The sequence below is a fragment of the Grampus griseus genome, assembly GCF_964374135.1.
Source record: "Grampus griseus genome assembly, chromosome: 1".
In the NCBI taxonomy this organism is placed as follows: domain Eukaryota; kingdom Metazoa; phylum Chordata; class Mammalia; order Artiodactyla; family Delphinidae; genus Grampus; species Grampus griseus.
In genome coordinates this window covers 118,165,229-118,183,559 of record NC_139017.1, presented here as the reverse complement: position 1 = coordinate 118,183,559, position 18,331 = coordinate 118,165,229, and the positions used below count along the sequence as shown (strand labels likewise).

Sequence of the window (18,331 nt, the reverse complement as noted above, 5' to 3'; positions counted from 1 at the left end):
AGGACTTTGCACTAGCTGTACTCACTGTCTAGAACTTTTCCTTTATCTCCAATGGCTAACTCCATTGCCTCCTTCAAGTGTTTTCTCAGACCTCTTCTCCAAAAGGCCTACCCTACTAATACTGCAATTTGCTCTCCTTGCCCTACCATGATACTCTCAATCCCCCTTTATCTATTCTACATTTTCTTTTTTTCATGGCAAGAATCACCTTCTAATAGATAATATGCTTAGGCTATAAGTATCAGGAGAGTAAGAACGTTTGTCTTTTTACTGTTCTTTCTCAAGAGCCTAGAATAGTGCCTGTTACACAGCAGCTGCTCAACTGATATTTGTTGACTGAACAAATAAAAGAAAGTACAACTAGATATGGGTGTCACTTCCCTTACTCTCCTTGGTATAATTAGAGCTTCCTGTATCTTTGAATTTATACCTTTCATCAGTTCTAGAAAATTCTCAGCCAATATCTTTCAAATATGTTGATATATTTTAGGCCCTTCTCAATCTATTCTCTCTCTCTTAACCACACAATCATATTTTGTCCTCTTGTCACATTCTGCTGTATTCTGAGTAATTATTTCAGAGGTTCATCTTTCAGTTCATTAATTCTCTATTTTACTATTTAACTTATCAATTTAATTTCTAATCTAACACTATATTGCTTTGTTTTGAAAAGTTCTATTTAGTTCGTCTTCATGTATGCCTGGATATTTTTGATGCTTTCTTTTTAAATTGTATTTTTAATTCTTAAACATTTTATACATGATTATCTCATGTTCTGTATCAATCCATATCTGAATTCTTGGAGGCCTCAATCTGATGTTTATAGTTTCTTTTGTTTCTTTATTTTATATAAATTTATTTATCTTATATATATTTTTTGGCTGCGTTGGGTCTTCATTGCTGTGCGTGGGCTTTCTCTAGTTGTGGTGAGCGGGGACTACTCTTCGTTGTGGTGCACGGGCTTCTCATTGCAGTGGCTTCTCTTGTTGCAGAGCATGGGCTCTAGGCGCACAGGCTTCAGTAGTTGTGGCTTGTGGGCTCTAGAGCACAGGTTTACTAGTTGTGGAGCATGGGCTCAGTTGCTCCGCAGCATGTGGGATCTTCCCAGACTAAGGCTCGAACCTGTGTCGTGGATTCTTAACCACTGCACCACCAGGGAAGCCCTCTTTTGTTTCTTGCAAAAGACCATTTCCTTGCATGTTTGGTAATCTTTGATTGTAACTCATACTTTGTTAAATTTAATCTGTGGAAACCTGGTGATCTGAATTGAAGGTGCTTTCATCTAGAGGGGATTTATATTTGTTTCTGTTGGCAACCAAAGGGTACTACCAAACTGGGGTCACTTTATACGTTTTCCAGGATCCCAGACCTACTCCAGGAGTTTCAGGTCTGACCCTCTACTCTCCTGCTGGCTCTAAGTGTCCTGATTGTAGCCCTGGTATGGTCCGCCCATAATTTCATATGTGCTTCCTGCTTGGTTCCACACATTTTAGCTTGTGGGTTTAAAATGGTTTTCCTTTTGGGGAGATTTCCTTTACTTCTGGTAAGCTCATCAAAAAAATACATTACATAAAACAATACAATACTATTTTATGCCATTATTTCATAGCAAGAGGACCCTTCAGATTATTAATTCTTCCATACTGGTGGATGTGAAAATCTCAGCAGTGTTTTCCAATTTATTTTTCTATTGCTTTCTCACTCCTGTCCTAGTGTTTGTTTGTTTGTTTGTTTGTTTTTAAAAGTATGTTCCCTGGGCTTCAAGTCCTCTTTCCTCAATAATATTCCTGCATAATAACAAAATAATAGATACCATTTACTGAACAATTACTATGTGCTAGGCAGCTCTCTAAGTACTTTATATACATTATTTATTAACACTCACAGATTCCTATTATACAGTTGAGGAAACTATGAACTAGAGATACTATGTACTTGCAGAGAATCACACAATTAATATGTGATGATTCTAGAACTGTGCCTTTTTCAAACTCCAAATACATATTTGTAACCATGGTGTTATATGGCCTCCCCTATATATCTCTTAATTTGTTCTGGTCAATGAGAATTGTTCACATGCTCAACCTCTAAGATGGCAAAGGAAAGGGGATATTTTGAGCTTCAAGGAGGAAAACGACTTTTAGACAAAAAGCTTTCTTGAGAGTTTCAGATTAGAGGACAGCAATTCTTGCATTCCTCTACCAGACTGACCCACCTCTTCACGGGCAGCTGCACAGGAGGAGCTGATAAGGAATAATACCTGGAAAGACGTGAACAATTGTCTAGAAACTTAATTAGGATAATGAGCAGGATAATAACAATACCCCAAGACATGCTGAGTGTTTGCTGTATTCCAGGGACCGTTCTAAGATCTTTATATTCATTGTCTCATTTTACACTCACAGTCTTGTTAGATGGAGATACCATTATTGTGCTGATGTTATGGATAAGGAAATTGAGGCTTATAATCATTAAAATTTTCCAAAGTCTCCCAGTTACATTATGGAGCTCGGATTGGAACCCAAGCTAGCTACAGATTTTGCGGATTCTGCTGGTTTCTAATGCTGACATGTTTAAAGCTCTTCTTCTTTGGGTGACAAAAATAGGAAATTGTTATTTTTGGTATCTGTGACCATAAAATCTCATTGTCGATATAAATGGTGTTGTAGCAGAAATCATTCTTTTGAATAGAAACCTCTCTAACATTCACATATTGGCCCATACATTTATTAGAAGACTGAGAAGAAGCTGCCATAAGTGCCATACTGTTCGTTAGGAGAGACTTTAATTCCTTTTTTAGTATTTGCATTTTACCTGTACTGCATTTGGCAGGATTGAGTTTATAATTAGAGCTCAACCTTGAACTAAAGTAAGTCTCCATCCAATGTGTAATTCAGAATACTTGCCTCTAGAGGGTGATGCCTCATTATGGAGTACTGGCCAATTATTACAATATGTGACAGTACCTGGATTAAAAGTTCTAAGTTGAAAGAGGAAAACAGATCAATCACACTTCTGTTACAATGCAGACCTGGCCTTTGATCAGACAGAAAAGTTAAAGGACTCAAAGAAATTGTCTGAAATATTTTTCATTAACTTAAAAGGGATTTTTTTTACCTCCTTCTTTATACCCATGAGGCATGAGACCAAAGGCTGGTAGAGAAAAACAGTAGAACCTTCTGATAGCACTTTTTTTTTTCCAAGATAAAGAAGAAATAATAGAGATAATATATGCAAAATTAAGTAATTTTTCTCAATTTAACAACTTTTGGAGGGGAATAATTAAACTCACTGCAAGGAAAATACTTTCTGGTGATTGATAATGGGGACTGAAAAGAAAAAGATTATTTTGATATTCGGTGATTTTAAGAGGGTGATACCTACCATAAGCTATAATCCCAATCACACCAAAGGTGAAGAGCCAGAAGAGGAAGCCAGCCGTGAACCTCAGGAGTATCACGAACATCCAACTGAGGAGCATGGCGATAGTCAGGCCACTGGAGGAAAAAAATGCACAACAAACACAGTGGGCCAGTGTGCTAAACATAGCAGAATGAGCACAGCAAGACAACGCTTTTTTCTATTCAAAAAGATTCTTGATTATTTTACCTGGCTATAGAAACATTTATAATGTTAAAAAGTATAAATAATTTTTGCTGTTAAGATTTTCATGTGAAAGAGTAGGACCATCAGGGACTTTACACATGAATCAATTTTTTGCCTAGGTAAACTGAAGTTCAGTATTAATAGTTGTTCCAGGAAAAACCACAGTTCCTATCTGCCACAGTCCTATTTTTTTCCTTCACACTTACCCACCAAGTATAAAAAGCATGGATAAAGCATATCCAGGAGGAAATTGTGCTGTTCTTGTTCTATCTACCTGGTGACTAATGAAAACCTTATGTAATATAACACTCTAGCAGTAAGGGAACAAACTTAGGGCAGAAAGACAAGCAAAATAACTGCCCCACACAGTTCCTAAATCCATGATTTTGCAGTCATTATCATTCTGGTCTAATTATCTCTAATCGTTTGTGATGTCTAACCTCACTAGACATTTATTTCGGCTCCCCAGGGATCTGTGGGCCATTATTTGGAGCCGTGATAAGGCTTCTGTGTCTCCTGGGCCATGCAACTTCATCAACCAATCAACAGCATGAATATTTTCCTTCTGTTTCAATTTCTTCCTGGGGTTTGATTGAGTTACTAGAGGTACTTCTTCCCCCCCACCCCCATATATCCAGGTTAAAGTCATATTGGATTCTTCTAGGTAATTTCATCAAAGAGAACTCACTAAGATTGGAAATTTGGCTTCTATTAAGAACTGACACCACTGGTGATATCTGCAAGTTTCCAAACAGACAGAGCTTGGCACATTGATTGAGTTTATTGTCTTCAAATATTATCTTTAAAAAGAAAATATTAATAATACTGTCGCTGGATAGATGACAGCATGTATCAGAGCACCTCCTCAGCTTGCAGTCTTACAGAGCCTATGCTTTTAACTTCAGAAGCCATTCCCTTTTAAAATTCACAGATACTTTCATGCTGAAATATTCAACATAGTTGAAGAATTATTCTGTGGCATAGTCCAAGGGGGTTATTAAAAAAGGTCAGGGGGCAAGAAAAGAAATATAGCTCTTTACTGTTCTGTGTTTTTAATTCCCGCATAAAAATTCTAACTGAATAAACTAAATCCCAGTATGTCATTCTTTGGCTTTATATGTATAAAATCGATGAGAACAGAAGAGTTGAAAATAAAGGGAGGTGTATATGTTCTAGCAGTTCTAGGTGTTTAGTCCCTGGGTAGAGAGCATTTCAGTGTGTGTGTTGGGAGTGAGGAGGGCAGGACAATCTATCATAATTTACACTTTTTTCAGGTAAGAGTGGGAAAGCCAAAACAAAGGAAAAACATAGAAATTATCTAGTGATATTTGGGTCTGACAATAGGGGCACCAGTTTCCTGTCAAGTATGGACTACAATCTCTGCTATGGAGATATATCCTGAAATACACACTGAAAATAATTACTGTAATTGTTTAAGACAAAGCATCAAAATGAGTAAAATCTGATAAAACTATCTAGCTTTATAGCTCCAAAAACTACTCACTAGTATTTTACACACAGTGCAATTTTGACTTTATTAAGCACCTTATAGTTAAATATATCTATCTTGTTCCCCTAGTATTTTTATAACTGTTCCACATTTTCTATGCATCTCTATGGTCCAAGAACCATACCAGGAGTTAGGAAAATAAAGATGAGTTAGACATAGTTACCATGGTAAAGAGTTCATAGTTTATCAGAGGGAAAGAGTCAGGTAAATAAAACACAAGACAGTGGTGCTATATGGAAGACAGGTATGTGTGTTTATATATAGGTATGTACACACATACACACACACACACACACACACACACACACAATGACCATGAGGAACACAGAGGGGCAAGTAATTTACTATAGCTGGGGAAGTCAAGAAAGACATCATAGATGACACAAAAGCTGATTTTAAATAATGAGATGGGGTTGCCCAGGACACAAGGAAGGATATGCTAGGAAAGAGAATAGAATGTGCAAAAACATGGGGGTTTGACAGTCCAGGGCTAGGCATGCTATTTGATGTGTTTAGAATATAGGGTTAATCCAGAAACATGCATGGAGATAAATCTGGGAAACTAAGTTGGGCCAGATTGTAAGGGGCTTTGTAAGTATCTGAAGAAGTTTTCACTTTATTCTTTGATCACCAGGGAATCATAGATGCTTTTAGGGTACTTAGGGTACAAGAAGGTGGCACAAGAGCCAGATAGTAATGACAGCCTTAGGCATATCAAAACATGTACCTGCTCCAGAAGAGTGACTACATTTTCCTTTATGTTGCAGAAATGCAAATATTATGTCTGAAAATTTAAAATCTCCTCCTCCCTTCAAATGTCTTTTTCAGCTTCTCTTAAGTACAGTGACTTTGATGATGATGATAACAAACATTATGTGGAAGGGCTGTGTTAAAAAGTAAGAATGATCCTTTGGAGGTCAAGGGGAGGACAAATGAGTACCAGAGAAATAACACTGCATCCACTGTAACGTGTGATGAAAAGCAAACATACCACAGATATGGCCCTGCGTGACTTGAAATATATGTTTATAAGAGGACTTTTACTAGTGATTTAATAGAATTAAATTTACATTCTTATAACTTTCTGCTACCACTGGGCAGATTTCCAAATATCTTTGCCTCATCTTCACTCTGTCTGAAAAAGAAAGTGGCAGGAACTGAAATCCAAGTCAACCTTTTATTCATGACTATGAATGGGGAATTTGAAGAAAGAAATTCTACAAAGATAAAATCAGAATGGGGCTGGAGAAGAAACACCTAAGCTTTCACTTACATGAGAATCCAATACCACGTTGTTGCATAGTCTTCAAACACTTTCACTCCAATTGCCCTTGCATCAAGGACTTTATTGATACCACTGAATTCAAAGAAGGAAAAAAAATCAATTATTTTTTGACTACCACTAAACAGAAATGTTCTTGTTATGATAAAAGGGATTTGGAAGCTGCAGTTCTAAGCATATTTTTAGAAACCATTTATCACTAGTGACTCTTTTCCTAGCCACAATAATACATGAGGTGTCACTTCGTTAAACCTGCAAAGGTAGCCAGCTACAGCTGCACACAGAGGGAACGTGGCTTCCAAGAGCGATAAACAGACCCCTCTCCAACATATGCAACACACCCTCAGTGTTGCAGAAGCCTCACTATAAGACAAGAATTTAGATGGTAAGATCAGCTTTTAACTTTTAAAATCCATAGAGCCAATATAAAATCCATAGAGCCAAGAACGAATATGATATTTAATTCCCCTTCTTAATCTTCTGACAGCTCTGTAGCAGGAAGGCACAAAGAGGCACATATAGAAAAGTGCACCAATCGTTAGCATCCAGTTTGATGAATTATCAGAGTGAACATACTTAGTAACTACAGCATAGTCATTCTTTTCCCCCATGTGCCCCAATTACAACACCTCCCCCCTGTTCCCCTAAAGTTAACCATAATCCTGACTTTTGTGATAATAATTTCCTAGCTTTCTTTTTAGTTGTACCATTTATATAGGCATCATAGGGTAATTTAATTTAGTTGTGCTTACTTTAAACTTTTTTATCAATGGAATTGTACTATTACTTTATGATTTCTTTCACATAGCTTTATATTTGTGAAATTCATCCATGTTGCTATCATATTCTAAACACACAGGAACTGCACTATTCTACTCGGACTGCTAAAATCTTTTGAGAAAGAACAATAAATTTTTTACAATGCCTTTATTTTTTACTTTAAATTCAACAACTAAGCTATGAAATGGTACTCTGTGTGTTTATATTTGTGCAAATACAAGTATGTGTGCACCCAGGGAATTGTATTTCCCAATAACGTGGAACACCATGATGCATACAGCCAAGGGAAACAGAAAATTTACTTCACTGTAGTTAGTCCATAGAAATTCGACACAGTACTGATAGAGCAGCATCATGGTTGTTTCACCTTTCTTAAGGCCCCCTTCCCTTTAAAATATCTAGCAGTTTTATTACTTCAGTCATTTTTTTAAAATGGTGCTTTAAAAAAGTATGGGTTTTTAAAATTATGCTTATTCAAAAGTAAATTATACTAAGGTCTTGCGATCTGTTTCCTGATGTCTCATTTCTATACCTGTTGATAATGAAAGACTTAACCATTTTGAAAAACGTAATTGTTCTTTCAAATTCATTCTGCTTTCTCCTTTACTTGGCTTTCTTAATGAACACATACCGAGTTCTCTAATCCACAGTCACGTGGATATTTCAGAATAATACATAATTCTTCCTCCATAACCCTTAACCTCATGGAAGTTTTAGTTTGGGGACAATAATGGGATGCATCAAAATTGAAAATGGGAGTGTAAACAACATACTTTGCAGCTGCCCTGAGTTCTACAGCATTTCTTGTCTTTCCACTTCCATCTTCAAACACTGTCTTATTTCCTACAGTTAAAGTGCCATTTTTAGTAGAAAAGTCAGGGAAACATCTCTGGAGATCTGTAAAAATAAATTAAAATTATGATAATCACTTTCTTCCTTCATGATGTCCTCCCTTTCTTAAGCCTTCAAATTCTTACTAGACAATGTATAAATTGCTGAATATAGATAATTGCCCATTACTTGATAATCAGATTTTCTGATGATTCTAAGACTGACATGGAAAGCAAATACAATCATAATCTGAAGCTACATTTAAACTTGCTGATTATTTTATACATGGTATATTCATCAAGTAGCCATAAGAAGGACACACAGCACAGGTTTTATAAGAGTAATACTGATAACCTCTCTCTCATGGTAAACACATTTTAATAAAAAGGCTATATTTACTTGAATGATTGGATGAATTTATTTTGTTATTTTACAAAATTCTTAGATACTCCTTGAGTGAAACCTTGAAAACCAGAGTTTAGTGAACATTTCCTTGGGAAATAAGAATCAGCGCAAATTTTAGGTTACTAAGACAATTGAATTTTTATTTACAAAGTCTGAATAATTTGTCTGTCTTCCAGCTCATTTACAAGTTTTTTTTAAGAGGGGCTGGAAATGGGAATTCTAAAGCTATCAAAAATGGCCCACACTTTGAAAACTAGCATTTCTGAGAAGAGTTAATTTACCATTCAATCTTCTATGTGCTTATTTTTAATTATACAGAATCCTTGACTCTTTACAAATCTTTATTACTAAAAATGTTTTAAAACCCCAATTTTAAATGAAGAGGGAGGAGCAATCAGAAATGGATAATTTTTATATTTTTTCTTACAAGAAGTATCACAGACTTGCATGGGTTCGCATGGAGTGTAAACCTGAAAATATGAAAGCAGCTGATATAGAGAAAGAAGAAATATGTCCTTGTAAAGCTTTTCCTGACTTTCCTTTTTTAAAATGGTCTGATCTACCCACCTTCATGTTCCGTAGCTTTTATAATCGGGGTGACTGCCCTCTCTCTCTCCTGCTCTTCCCTGGCAAATCTGACATAGTAGCCTCTACCAGATGCTTCCATTCCCCCTCAATCCAACTGTATTTCTGTCTCCACCTCTCCATGCAAATTAGCCTCCCAGTGATCCCAGTGACCTCCTAGTTGCCAAAACCTCCAAATCTTTTTTAGTCTTCATCCTGCTTGAACCCATTACCTAGCACAGTGCCTGGTACATAGTGGAACTCAGTAAGTATCTGCTGTTGAATGAATTAACTTTCTCTTGAATGAGTCTTTGACATGGGAGACAACCCCTGCCTTTCAAAACTCTCTTCCCTTGGTTTACAGGCCCAGGTTCTCTCCTGCCTTCCCTTCTTCCTTTCTGTGTACTCTTTCTCTTTCTCCTCCTTCAACATGACTGTTCCCACGTACAGAACCCCCAAAACTTGTTCTACATATTATATCTGGGCAATAACTCATCTAGTCTGTTAGCTTTAATTACTAAATATGCTCATTATATATTTAGAAAGTAGAGAAAATTTTGTGAAAGAAGATACAAAACTGTACATAGTTTTACCACCCACAGTGAACTATATTAACCTTTTGGTGCATTTCCTCCAGTCTTTGTTCTATAAGAAATTTTTTTTTTTGAGAGTTATAATTATACTGTACATGAGAGGTTGTCCCTTGTTTCTTTCTTATAATATTATTTCCATTTATAAAATCTTTAATGAGTGAATTTTATTAGCTGCATACTATTGTTTCAAATACTATACTTAATCCTCTGTTGGGGGGATACAAGTGATTTCAATATTTATCTTAATGTTTCCTTCACTAGACTGTGAAGGACTGTGCCTTACTCATTTTTGTATTCCCAATGTACATTTCATATTGTGTGATTTAACCAAACTACACTTATAAGGGCAGGACTATATGTTATACTTTTATACCTATTACATCTTCAGTGACTAATGATTCATTTTTACCGTTTTGCATAAAAATTTGTAACATTCTTCTTGACTACAGACACTTGTCGCCCAGGACTTCCTGGTTAAATGCAGTTGCTTACCAGGCCTACATCTTTGCTGCAGGGTTTTAATGATCCAGAGAAGACTGATGGGAGCATGTAAGACATTATGCTTGATGGTAGCTACTTCAGTGGTACCTGACTTTCTACTCAAACTGATGACTGCTGTCTTTCTTCCATTTTAAAAGAAATATGTACTCATTGTGGAAAAACAGAGATATAGAAAAAAGAAGAAAGAGAGAAAATGGCCATAGTTTTGCCACCTACAAAACAATCACTTAATATTTTGGCATATTTGTTTCCAATCTTTTTCTTTGAGTAGTTTTTTTTGGTTGTTGTTTATTTTAATTTATACAGGCTTGTCATAATTCATATAGTATTTTTCATTTTATGTAACATTGTAACATATACACAATACTTATAGGTAAAAATTATAAATATTTCATTTAATGAATACGTCATAATTTATTTAAGCATTTCCTTCCTCTTGGATATTGGAGTATTTCCTTTTGATTTTCTTTGTCTTTTCTTTTTTTGGAACAACACTGTGATGGACATCTTTATGTAAAGTTTTTTCTCTGTTGTTAGAATTATGGCCTTAAGAAAGGAAAATGAGTGATTATTTCATTTTCTTCTAAACAGTTAAATAAAGTTTATAGGGGCTTCCCTGGTGGCGCAGTGGTTGAGAGTCCACCTGCCGATGCAGGGGACACGGGTTCGTGCCCCGGTCCGGGAGGATCCCACATGCCACGGAGTGGCTGGGCCCGTGAGCCATGGCCGCTGAGCCTGCGCGTCCGGAGCCTGTGCTCCGCAATGGGAGAGGCCACAACAGCGAGAGGCCCGCGTACCACAAAAAAAAAATAAAGTTTATAAATTTTAAAGAAATAAAATGTTGATGCATTCAGGAGACATAGAAATATTTCAACTTTCAAATTATAAATACAAGTATATGCCCCACCCTCACTCCCCAGTGTCAATTTCTCAACAAACTTTTTGGCTGAATTCAGGGGTGGATGTGTTAGAGTGTGTCTGTGCTTATGTGTGTTCACAGAGCACCAAAGAATCAACCTGAATGGGCTTTTAAAAATCAATTTTCAAACTTTTTTGTGTGTGTTTAAGCAGCCAAACCTAAAACCTCACCAAGCTCCAGTGGAACATCCCCAGCTGGAGCCAGAATGGGCTTTATTCTTCCTAATTAACTCTGGGACCCTGGGCCAGCCATAGGACCATTCCCGGCCTCAGTTTCATCAACTGTGAAATAAGGGAATTGAATTAAATAACTTCTTGGTAGATTCTGTGTTTCTAAGGTAAAATAATAGCCACTTACAAGGTTTGCTTGGAAAAATCGCTGTTGGACAATCATCATCCAGTAAAACTTGTGTGAGAGTCTAAAATTGAAGGAAGAGTATGTTAACATTTTAAAGATGATGTGATGACAAGTTTTACTCTTGATATAAAAATTTTGTCCTTTAAACATTCAAGTCCCTAATAATCTCCTTATCCCAAATTACACCCCTAATAAGAGTAATTGTAAGATTATCACACACACATACTTGTTTGACAAACACTCTTAAATACCCTAACTGTAGTTCAATTGAATCAACAATAATAAAGTCAGACCTGCTGAAACCAAGGCATGTCTTTGAAGGTGTGTATCTTCGTCTTAGTTATATCCTTAGTCTCTAATCCTTTAATTTTTTCCTGGAAAAATGGCATCTTCTCTAATTTAGAAGCCATTACTACTAATTAACACAATAAGGCTTTAGAAATCCCTTATAAATCTTAAATCTAGGTAGTGTTTGGGGACTTTTTAAATGAGTAATTATCAAACCAGGTTTGGAAGTAAAATTCTTATTACTAAGTAGCCACGGAGCTTTATCACCACATTAATGAAATGGTGACTGCAAATGACATTTAGCTCTTAGCTCTAGACAGCAAAAAATCCAAGTAGAGAATTTGCTGGTGTCAGGGAATAGTTGATGCTAACTTACCAGACCTAACAGTCTTGTATAACACCCCAAGTCTACAAAATGATATGGTATAAATTGTGTGTGTGTGTGTTTGTATGTACATGTGCATTTGTGTTTTAATGAAATGGTACCATTAGTAATCACTTCCAAGAAGATTTTGGAGCTTGATCCGTTACAAATGCTCATGTTACACTTGCGATTGAAACAAGGTAAATTCTTTCTAGTTTTAAGCTTAAACACACATACCTTCGCAGGCTTAAGAAAAGCAGACTTGCAGAACTGGCTGTAGTATGTCCAGTCGTTTCTGTCTTTTCTGTACATAAATTGTATTTCCATGTAGGTTAAAAATTTTTCTGGGCACTTGGAGACACAGATCTGTGAAATAAAGAAACACAATGGTGGGAACTGAATTGAGTTGAACAAACCAAGGAATTATCTACAAGGTTAAACTTCTAAATTACCCACCACTATAAAAAAGCAAAGCACCATTTTCCATCTAAGAAACTTAAATCAATCCTCTAAACTTACTGTAAAAAATAAAATTTCATGTACTAATATTCAACCTCTACTCCTTCCCCTTCGATGTTGATGTTCTGTTAAAACAATAAGATGCTGTAAAATGACAAACTTACTTTTACCTTCTGATTTGACATAATTGTAGATCTACATGCAGCTGTGAAAAATAATAGATTCCACATACCTTTCACCCAGTTTTGGCCAATAGTAATAACTTGCATAACTATAGTACAATATTATAATCAGGAAACTGATATTGTTACAATCCACTAACCTTATTCAGTTTCCACCAGTTTTACATGCATTCATTTGTGTGTATGTGTGTGCAGTTCTATGCAATTTTATAATTTGTAGATTTGTGTGACATCTTCCATAGGACAGTGATGAACTTTTAATGAAATATTTTTTCATGATTTTCTGAATTAGTAGATAAGAGCTTAAAGCAAGATTAATTTCACCTGTGTAGTTTATACATTTTCAGGGTTAGAATCTTGCTTTCTTTCCTTATGTGAATACAATGGTAATTTAAAACGCTCCAAACATTGATAACTTATGCCGCTAGTAACTATCAGTGCCAATGAATTCTCAGAACATAATTGGAGGTTTTATTACCATAAGAAACTAACAGAATTAGGGCTATTTGTGGCAATCAATCATTATTATTGTCTTTCAGCAGCACCAGTCAAACATGGGCAGAGAGGTCACTGATGCAATTATCTTACATTAATTAACTTTGGGGGCCTATTAATGCCAAACCGGATGGCCGTGCTAGTCCACAGAGCCACCGTGGAGTGACTGCAATCCAATTAGTAACTCCACAGAGAGAAAGCAGAATCAGGGAAGATGCACTCTGTTGGTTTTGCTTTTGTTTGTAATAAAAAACCAAAGATCATGGGAAGCCATGGGAGTTGTAGTCAATCCTTGAACATTCCCTTCCTCCACCTTCGGTTCCTCCTTAGGAAAGGCTTCTCAGCTCTGGTTTGCTCCATCTCCCTACCGTACTTTGGTAACCATTCTCACTGACCAGATTCTAGCTCAACCCCCACTGGTAGTTAGGTAAAAACACAGCTGCTGAGGTGACATCTCTTTCCCCTTTTTTGGGTCATGTCTCTGCTACACGAGGACAATTGGTATTGACCCCACAGCTAAGGTAGTAGGTAGATAACTAAATGGGTACCTCAAAAATCTCACAGTTAATATTGTTTTGTAGCAGCAGCAGTCCAATTTCTTTTAGAAGTTTTGACAAGGTAAACAACTCATCTCCACATTCACACCTCCAGGTGCATTTTCTCTTTCTCAGTCTCTCCTACACACATATGCACACACACACACAAGCACATACACACATTCACACACCTCTAGAGGAAATATTGAAAGTCTCACAGGTATCTTTCTATAAAAACTGAAGAACTGTTTAGGGACATTCACAGCAACCAACCAACATGCTCACATTTTTTGGAAGAAGACTGAGGTCATTGCCAATGTGAACATCAAAAGTTTACTCTGATCGGGGCTAAGCTGAAAAAACCATTAACGTATTAGGAGCTACCTCACAGACATTTAGACTTTGGCAATTTACTTACATGACTCTGAAAGATACCTGAACTAGCCCCTTGTTGGATACATTTAAATGGATTTATAAAAGTGAATACTGAATATACTAATGTTTTCATAGGCTTTCAATGATGGTAGGAGCTACTGAGTTAAGGCTATGATGATTTCTGTATTTATACATACACACACATACAATGTATGCTACACATATAAAAGTGCGGTGTATGCAACATATAAAAGAAAGTAATTTAAGTGGTAAAAAATGTTTTGATAATGAGAATCACATCAAATTTCATTCCAGACACAAATGAGCTGTTAAAAAACAATATAGCAAATGTTCTTTACTCTCTATCAGACCAATTTGTTCACTTCAAATAGGGTGCTGATTAGTAGCAATCAACATATAATTAGCCAAAAATGAAGGTCACACTGAGGTTGGGTATCCTAATTGATCAAGGTCTGTCCTTTAAATGCTTATGACACATGTCTGGACCATGCTGCATTAACAAAAAACATCATGCGTAAAAATATGGCTTGGATCAGTAGACGCACTACTGCCTGGCAGACTGAAAGCAATCCTGCATTATTGGCAGCTAATATATATTCTGACTCAGTTCTGATTCTTTGTATAAACACAAAGGGACATTCTGAATATAGTTCTTCATCATTATTTTTACATCTTCCATTCATATAGGGTTAACATTCTAATATAAATTAGGATTTGGTGAGTGGAAGAGAGAGTTACACTGAAGGTTAAAACACTACAATTTGCCATGAAGAAAGGATAATCTAGTAAATCTAGTAATTTATGTAATCTAGTAATTTGTGAAATGTAATAAAAAGCATAATGTGCAAGGATTTTTTGTTTCATCATGGGAATGATGGATTTGTATAGTGTAGTGGAAAATTTTCTAGACTGGGAATGGGAAGATATTCTCTCATTCATTCATTTACTCATTCACTCAACAATTATTTATTGATCACCTACTCTGAGCCTGTTCTAGGCACTGGGGGACACAGTAGTGAACAAAACGGATAAAAATCCCTACTTTCTAGTAGGGGAGATGGTTAACAACAAATAAACAAAATTGTTTGCTATGAGATGGTAGCAGGTGTTATGGAGAAAAATAAGGCTAGAAAGAAGGCCAGAGGATGAAAGGTACCAGGGTGGGATTCTAATTTTAAATAGGTAGTTAAGGGAGGCCTCAACAAAAGGTAATATTTGAGGAAGACTTGAGGAAGACGTGAAGAAGACTAGTGATCTAGCCATCTGGAGAAAGAGCAGGCTAGGCAGGGAGATCAGCAAAGTCTAGAGCTATGAAGTAGGCACTTTCCTGGATCCTTTGAAGACAACAGATGGTCAGTATGACCCGAGTGCAGTGAGCAGAGGGAGAGCCATAACATATGTGGTCAGAGTCGGGCAGACAGTGAAGAACTTTGTAGGTCATTGTTAGGACTTTGGCTTTTAATATGAGTAACTTGAGAAGCTATTGAGGGGAGGGGGCTTGAGCAAAGGAGGGACATAATGTGACTTACATTTAACAGGATCACACTGGCTGCTGGGCAGAAAAGAGAGTCTAAGGGGCTGGAGACAGGGGCAAGAAGAGACCAGTCAGGAGGTCATTGAACTAATCTAGCTGGTTCCTTGAAAAAAGGAGGAGATGGTGAAAAAAGGAGGAGTTTGGTCCTGGGTATATTTTGAATGGAGACCAGAGGAATTAGCTCACAGCTCAAACATGAGTGTGACAGAAAAGAGGGATCAAGGATGATTTGATGGTATTTACAGCTGTAATAGAAAAGACCGATGGGGGGTGGGGAACAATTTTAAGGATAAAGTCAGAGACTAGGAATTGAGTTTGGACATGTTAAATTTGAGATGCTAACTAAATATCCCTGTAGAGACATGGCATAGGTGGTTGGATAGAAAGATCTGGAGTTCTGGGAGCAGACTGATCTGGATAGATAAATTAGGAAGTGCAACACATAGATTGTGTTAAAACTACAAGACTAGGTGCAATCGCCAAAAGGAATAAATGTAGGTAGAGGAAACTCCAGTGTTTAGAAGATGCTGGAAAGATGAAGAGAAACCATCAAAGAAGACTGATAGGGAGTAGCCAGAGAGTTGGGAGGAAACACAATGTTGTGCCCTAGAGGGCAAGTGAAGAAAGTATATTAAGGAAGAGGGATTGATTAAACAGTGCTGTTAGCTCAAGTAAATACGGATTGAGAACTGACCATTGGTTTAAATAGATGGAGATCAATGGTATCAATATCATTTGGAGAAAATAGAGTAGGAGTAAAAGCCTGAATGAAAATGAGAAAGGAGGATTTAGACACATTGAATATAAACTATTATGAGGAGTTTGGCAAAAAAAAGAGGCACAGAGATATGAAGCAGTAACTGGAAGGGGATGTGGGATCAAGGAGAGAATTATTTAAGATGGCATGTTTGTCTACCGATGGGGATAACTTAGTAGAGAAGGAAAATGGTAATAAAAGAAAAAGACAGAAGATTTCTGGAGTTGTGTGCTGGACTTTGTGAGCGAGGATAAGATCTAATGCACGAGCGGATGGGCTGGCCTTGGGCGCACAGGTTGTTCCTCCACAGTAAGAGCAGGGAAGGTAGAGTAAATACATGAACACAGATGATGACAGGTAGGCAAGTGGAGGTCAGTGTGGTAGCTCGTAAAAGTTGTCTTCTGAATGCTAATACTTTCTCAGTGAAATAGGAAGCTAAGTCAGAGGCTGACATGGAGACTGGGAAGGAGGTCTTGGAGGTTTGAGGTGAGAGGGAAAGGTGTGAAATTGTTTTCTAGCAGAGTAGCTAGTGAATGGGCAAAGGGTCTCCTGTGTGATTTGGGGACAGCATTAAGGGCCCCCCTGAGGTTAGTGGTCCTTAATTTAATGGACTGTTGTGTGTGTTTTCTGCAAGAACACACAGCTGCCTGGGTTGAGGCATGGAGTAGGCAGAAAGCTGCATTTAGCCATGAATGATGTTCTGCCAGGGAAGTACAAGTAAACGAGAAGGGGCAAAAGAACTGAGGGTTTAGATAAGCGAGTTATTTTTTTTTAATTTTTTAATTTTATTGAAGTATAGTTGATTTACACTGTTGTGTTAGTTTCTGATGTACAGCAAAGTGGAACCAAGAGGAAGCAACTAAGTCAAAATCTTACTAAGTTTTTGAGGTAGTGGTACTGCCAAATTCATGACCTAACCTGAAAAGGCCTTTCACTGTTAATATAATCTTTGAGGTTCTAAACTCGCACAATAGGAAGAAAGTTTCAAAGCCACATGGCCCCTAAGAGGGTATATTTCCCATGCTGAGCAATGGTGTGGTCTGAGGCTGACAGACAGGAAATAACCTTTCAGGTGGTTGAGCAAAGAATCATAGGATGTGACGGATAAGGAACTTCCTTCAGAGAACATGATCCAGGTAGGTCGAATAAAAGACTGTTCTCCAGTGCCATGCACTAAAGACCACTGTGCATTTATACCTCCTCCCTTTCTGAATGGGAGCTTGTATTCTAATTTTCCTAGCCCTGTTCCCCATTGTGCATTTAGTATCAAGACCTGATGGAGAGACTATCCATAATCCATAGATCCTAGACTACGGGTTAAAGATAGTACCACATGGGATTCTCGGTTGTCTCCCTTGGGAAGAAGGGTGTTCTGGAGGACAGAGGGATAGACGGAAGAAACAATGAAGTCTGTCCCTATTGTTTCATTTGTTCATGGTACACAAGAGGCTGCTCAGCCCACAATTACATTGCTTTATTCCCTCCTTCTTGCATCTCGGTGTGAACAAATAAAACAAATGAGTCTATGACATGTAAGTAGAAATGCACTGTGTGACCCGACTGATCCAAGGCTTTTAAGAACAGGGGTGCTTTATTCAGCCTCTCTGTCTTCTTCCGGCAACTGGATGCTGCTCCTGCTGAGGACTTAAGGGATGACAGAGCCACCAGATGAAAAGAGCCTGGAAGAGAGTTGCCCATTGACCACAAACACCACCTTTTACTCTTATATGACCGAAAAGAAACTGTTGTTTTAAGTCACTGAAAAATGGGTTTATTAGTTACAGTAGCTGGCTTTATTCTTCCTAATACTGATCCTGAGAAAAATATCTCCACTTCTCTGGGCCGCAGTTTATTCATTTATAAAAATAGGTGGTTAGACAAGATAATCACTGAGGTTCCTAGTAATACTGCTTTTTAAAAATTGTATATGAACAAACATGAGCTTATACTTCTGTCTTCCCACCTTCCATAA

General features: G+C 37.2%; 1 protein-coding gene across 2 annotated transcripts in view; it reads right to left on the bottom strand.

Annotated features, from left to right (window-relative positions):
• Window positions 1-18,331, bottom strand: part of SLC44A5 (solute carrier family 44 member 5) — a 377,555-nt gene that overhangs the window by 38,680 nt on the left and 320,544 nt on the right. For both annotated transcript variants that reach the window (XM_082676569.1, XM_082676570.1), the window contains 5 exons: window positions 12,238-12,366; window positions 11,349-11,409; window positions 7,952-8,075; window positions 6,390-6,473; window positions 3,385-3,497 (listed from right to left, as the gene is read on the bottom strand). In XM_082676569.1, the coding sequence (XP_082532695.1) occupies window positions 3,385-3,497; window positions 6,390-6,473; window positions 7,952-8,075; window positions 11,349-11,409; window positions 12,238-12,366 (511 nt within the window). The remainder of the gene's footprint in view (window positions 1-3,384; window positions 3,498-6,389; window positions 6,474-7,951; window positions 8,076-11,348; window positions 11,410-12,237; window positions 12,367-18,331) is intronic.